Here is a 4,838-nt window from a genome sequence, read left to right as displayed (position 1 = left end):
AAAGAATCCACGAAGAATCTCACTTTTGAGAAAGCCTCCTTGACATTTCTCTCCCTTAAATTCCAGCAGCCATCCCCATAAAATATTGAAGCCACTATCCTTATAATATTCCACAAAAGAAAAAACCCCTGTGGATCATCTTCCTTCCTTACAAGCAGCCATCCCCATAAAATATGAAAGCCACTAACCTTGACAGATTCCACAACTAACGATCTGATTGCTATATAAGGAACGGAGTAGTGGCTTTCATTTTACTGCAACCTTTGAACTCCCCCTCTCTTTCAAGGTTTAACTAATCCCAATTCCATCTGCTATATCTTTAATGGCGCCCTTGGTTAAGGATCAAGTAGAGCCTCAACATGCCAAAATCCTAGCCATTGGCACTGCAAATCCACCAAATGTCTACTACCAAGAGGACTATCCTGATTTCTTGTTTCGAGTCACTAAAAACGAGCACAGAACGGATTTAAGAGAGAAGTTCGATCGCATATGTAAGTGTATAATACATGCATGATATACATGATACCACATATTTTTATATTATAACAAAAACATATCATGCATGAAATTATCTTACAATATGTAAGGTTTTTGACCTCTCTATGGAATACCAATTGATCTTAGTATACTATGATTCTATCTTGTTATGAGGTTAAAGTGAATAACATCCCGATACCAACGGGCGTGTTCATGTCAAAATAAATTATGTTAATTTATGTTATGAGGATACTTTACTACTATGTCGTGCTAAGAGAAACTTACAAATGACATTGTATTTTGACCAATAATCTCATTTTATTAGTGGTTTAAGGATATAGAACCTAACCTAACAAAAGTCTTAATTTACTATTGAACAGGTGAGAAATCAAGAACAAGGAAGCGTTACTTGTACCTAACAGAAGAGATTCTAAAGGCTAACCCAAGCATATATACCTATGGAGCCCCATCACTTGATGTGCGCCAAGACATGTTGAACCCTGAGGTCCCAAAGCTAGGGCAAGAAGCAGCATTGAAAGCCATCAAAGAGTGGGGCCAACCTATCTCAAAGATCACCCACCTCATCTTTTGCACAGCTTCTTGCGTTGACATGCCAGGTGCTGACTTCCAATTGGTCAAGCTTCTCGGCCTTAACCCATCCGTCACCAGAACCATGATCTACGAAGCTGGCTGCTATGCTGGTGCAACTGTCCTTCGCCTGGCCAAGGACTTCGCAGAGAACAATGAGGGTGCACGCGTCCTTGTGGTGTGCGCAGAGATCACAACCGTGTTTTTCCACGGACTCACTGACACCCACCTAGACATACTAGTGGGGCAAGCTCTTTTTGCTGATGGAGCATCTGCTGTGATTGTTGGGGCCAATCCAGAGCCTGAAATTGAGAGTCCACTGTTTGAAATCGTGGCATGCAGACAGACGATCATACCTAATTCAGAGCATGGTGTCGTGGCCAACATTCGTGAAATGGGGTTTAATTATTATTTATCAGGAGAAGTCCCCAAATTTGTTGGTGGAAATGTTGTGGATTTTCTGACTAAGACTTTTGAAAAAGTTGACGGAAAGAATAAGGATTGGAACTCCTTGTTTTTTAGTGTGCACCCTGGTGGGCCCGCTATTGTAGACCAGGTGGAGGAGCAATTGGGTTTGAAGGAAGGGAAACTTAGGGCAACAAGGCATGTGTTGAGTGAGTATGGCAACATGGGAGCTCCATCTGTCCACTTTATTTTGGATGAGATGAGAAAGAAGTCGATTGAAGAAGGCAAAGCTACAACTGGTGAAGGTTTGGAATGGGGTGTTGTAATTGGAATCGGACCGGGACTTACAGTCGAGACAGCCGTGCTGCGTAGTGAATCTATTACAAGCTAAATACTTGCATAATATGATGCATTCATTGGTTATGCATTTCACGTGATGCGAGCGAGTACTGGATAACCGGTGTATACACACCCCTGCTGCAGCTGAGTTTTCTACCTAGTCAAATAATCATTTCACGATCACAGTTTTTGTGATTATTTTTCATTTCACATACATAAAAATAAAAGTCTTTGGATTGGAGGGTCCACATATGTACGGCTAGTCCATTGACTTTGGTTTTTCATTTAATTAATAAGATTGTGCACGTTATCTTTGGTTTGGAGTCCCTGCTTATTATGCATGCGTTATTGTAAGATTTTGAGACATTAACAAAAGAATATTAAAGTTTCGTCCAAAAAAAGAAAGAAAAAAACAATAGAATATTAAAGCAGCTTTTTGTTGCAAGCTCTAATTAAGCTCTGGGATCATGAGAAGAATCGCAAGGGTTTGTCTTAATAATAAGCTGAGAAAACTGGACTCTGTATTAATTAAATTAGCAAATAACTAGGTTTGTTTTTGTAGTTTAGGTGAAGTCTCATTCTAATATATTGGGAGTTCTCTATGTGAGGGGAAAAACTGATGCATATAATGCACAATTTTTTTGTGGCATATTTTTTATTTGTGATTGGTATAAAGTATCAACTAAGAGCTGAGAGAGAAAAAGAAAAGTACAGAAAAAAAAAATCATAACGCTAAACGATAATAAGAAACAACTTGCAGTTGTTGGGACTAAAACACCGAAAGTATTGACCATATTTACTATGGAATCTGCATGTTCGTCAGTTTGTTCCAGTCCAGTTCAGTTACTCAGTATGCTGGTTGACAAGATTTGTATCCGCATGTGTTCGTAAACAAACTCATGTCATATATCGTCAAAAGTTTAATAAGGAGTGTTGAGATTTTAAGGTATTTTTAATATTTTGCTTATTAGGGTTTGTTTGAGAGTTTACTATTTAATTAAACAGTACTTTGTAGCAGTTTATTATTATCGATTAATGAAAGAGTAATGCTAAGGAGACTAAATTTACAAACAAACTGATGTGCCACCAATAGAAATAAGTATATTTATCAATGTTTAAATAATAAACTAATTATCAACTTTCATGTCCTTTAATTTTTTTTAAATTTTCTACAAATTTAATCTTCTTAACATTACACTTAATAGAGTACCTTTTCCGTTTAGTATTTCGGCGGCAAGGGCTGGCTGGCTGCCCACTTACCATGATTTTAATATTCTGTTGTCATAAATAGTAATGTACACCAATAATGCAAATTGAACATTTTAAAATATGCACATTAATTTATGATACTGCTTGGAACTATTTATATGCACATATAAATAGTAAAAAAAAAATGAAAAACTAGATTTTAATTCTTAAATAAGATGAATTTTAGAAAAATGTCTTATATAAGATTAAAAATTGATTTTAGTCCCTAAATTCTATTTAATGTCAGCATATGTATTCAATTTCTCTCCTTTTTATTTATATTTTATGTTGTATTCATGCCACATTTGGAGTCTTAGTCAAGCGAAAGCAGAGAGAAAGATGGGAAAGTACTTTACAAATTTTACTTCTAATTCGTGTGGTTTTGAGTACATGGAGATGGACTGGGCATTCTTGATTTTTAATCAAATTGAATTTTGGCATGGGATCAAAAGAAATAGGAGGATTAGAGTGAGATGGAAAAGGAAATAGTTTTGACGTGTTGGAAGATGTTTTTGCTTTCCTATTCCAGTTGGAGTTTAGCATTGATAAAGGGATTCGGAAGGAAACTAAATCAGACATGGAGTGGGCTTGACATGTAGGGCTTTGATTCTTATTAATTCTCACGCAACCTATAAAAGGATAAAGCAGCAGCAAAAAGAGGGGTTTTTTTTCTTCTTCTGGGGTGAAACAGAGAGCAGGGGCGCTGTGCGGCAACAATTTGGTTCTTTTTCTCTAGTTTTATTTTATGTAAAATTTTCTTCTTAGAACTACTATGAATTCGTCGTTCATGGTGTTCTAAATTCTTAGCTAAGGTTAAGAGGAAGTCCTAATTATGATTGCTCTAGTGATTTGAATGTTTAATTTGTGAATTTCAGATTGATGATTAATTTTCATTCACTAGTAGAATTGTAATTTTGATGTTTTGTTCTTTGTGCTTGACCATAGCCTAGGATTTTGATATTGAAATTATTTGCATATGAAGTTATTTCTTACCATGAATTGGATTATATCGATGCTTTGTGAATGAGAACCATGAACTTATATTTTGATCAGACCGTAGACGAATATTGGTTTGTGTGGCTTCCTAGAAAATTAGCTATTTGTTTAACGTGACCAAGTTGATAAGTGGTTAACTTGTTTCTCACTTTGCTTAATTGGATTCCTACATGTTTGTGTATACCGGACCATGGATATAGAGACTATAGGAATAGTTGAGTTTAAGCCTGACCACAGTAAAATTCACATCTATTTGGAAAATTATTGGCATGTGTACCTGACCACAGACATATGTACGGAAATTGTTTTCATTAATTTGATAATTCATGAGTTGACAATTGGATACTAGGTTATGACAATTAGTAGTGGAATCAAAGCCTTAATGTTTTCTTACACTTGTTCTCAATCATATTTTCGTTTAAGCATTGTTAATTTTAATTATTCTTCGATACAAACCCAATCTTTATTTCAATTTGTTAAGTAATAGTTATAGGATTAAATTGTTAAATCAACTCCGGTGGATTCGATCTCGTATTTACATATTTCCACTACAATTGATTCGTGCACTTGCGAGTAAATTTGGTTTGAATTAATCTATTTATTAGGTTAGTTTAAATTCACATCAGTGTTCATAAATTAAATTTTATGAAAATATTATAAATTTTAATCTCATTAGGGTAAGTATCTTATATAAGAAAATATTTTCATAGAGATTTTTCAGTACACTTATGTTTTTGCATATTTTCTTATGTGCCACTAATTTATTACAATATATTTAGGTACAA

At 35.1% G+C, this 4,838-nt stretch overlaps 1 protein-coding gene across 1 annotated transcript; it reads left to right on the top strand.

Annotated features, from left to right (window-relative positions):
• The first annotated feature begins 212 nt into the window (after positions 1–212).
• On the top strand, positions 213–2,124 carry LOC126598538 (4-hydroxycoumarin synthase 1). Its single transcript, XM_050264906.1, has 2 exons — positions 213–491; positions 858–2,124. The coding sequence occupies exons 1-2, from the start codon at positions 323–325 to the stop codon at positions 1,859–1,861; spliced, it is 1,173 nt and encodes a 390-aa protein (XP_050120863.1). The 5' UTR covers positions 213–322; the 3' UTR covers positions 1,862–2,124.
• Positions 2,125–4,838: the final 2,714 nt, after the last annotated feature.

The sequence above is a fragment of the Malus sylvestris genome, chromosome 14 (assembly GCF_916048215.2).
Source record: "Malus sylvestris chromosome 14, drMalSylv7.2, whole genome shotgun sequence".
Lineage (NCBI taxonomy): Eukaryota > Viridiplantae > Streptophyta > Magnoliopsida > Rosales > Rosaceae > Malus > Malus sylvestris.
Note: the sequence above shows the minus strand (reverse complement) of the source record. Positions and strands in the feature narration are given on the sequence as shown.

What these genes read in the sequence shown, in the direction of transcription:
- LOC126598538 (XM_050264906.1), top strand. Translation starts at nt 323, where the DNA reads ATGGCGCCCTTGGTTAAGGATCAAGTAGAGCCTCAACATGCCAAAATC. An exon ending in AGAGAAGTTCGATCGCATAT is followed by an intron (nt 492 to 857) that starts GTAAGTGTATAA and finishes ACTATTGAACAG; the next exon opens with GTGAGAAATCAAGAACAAGG.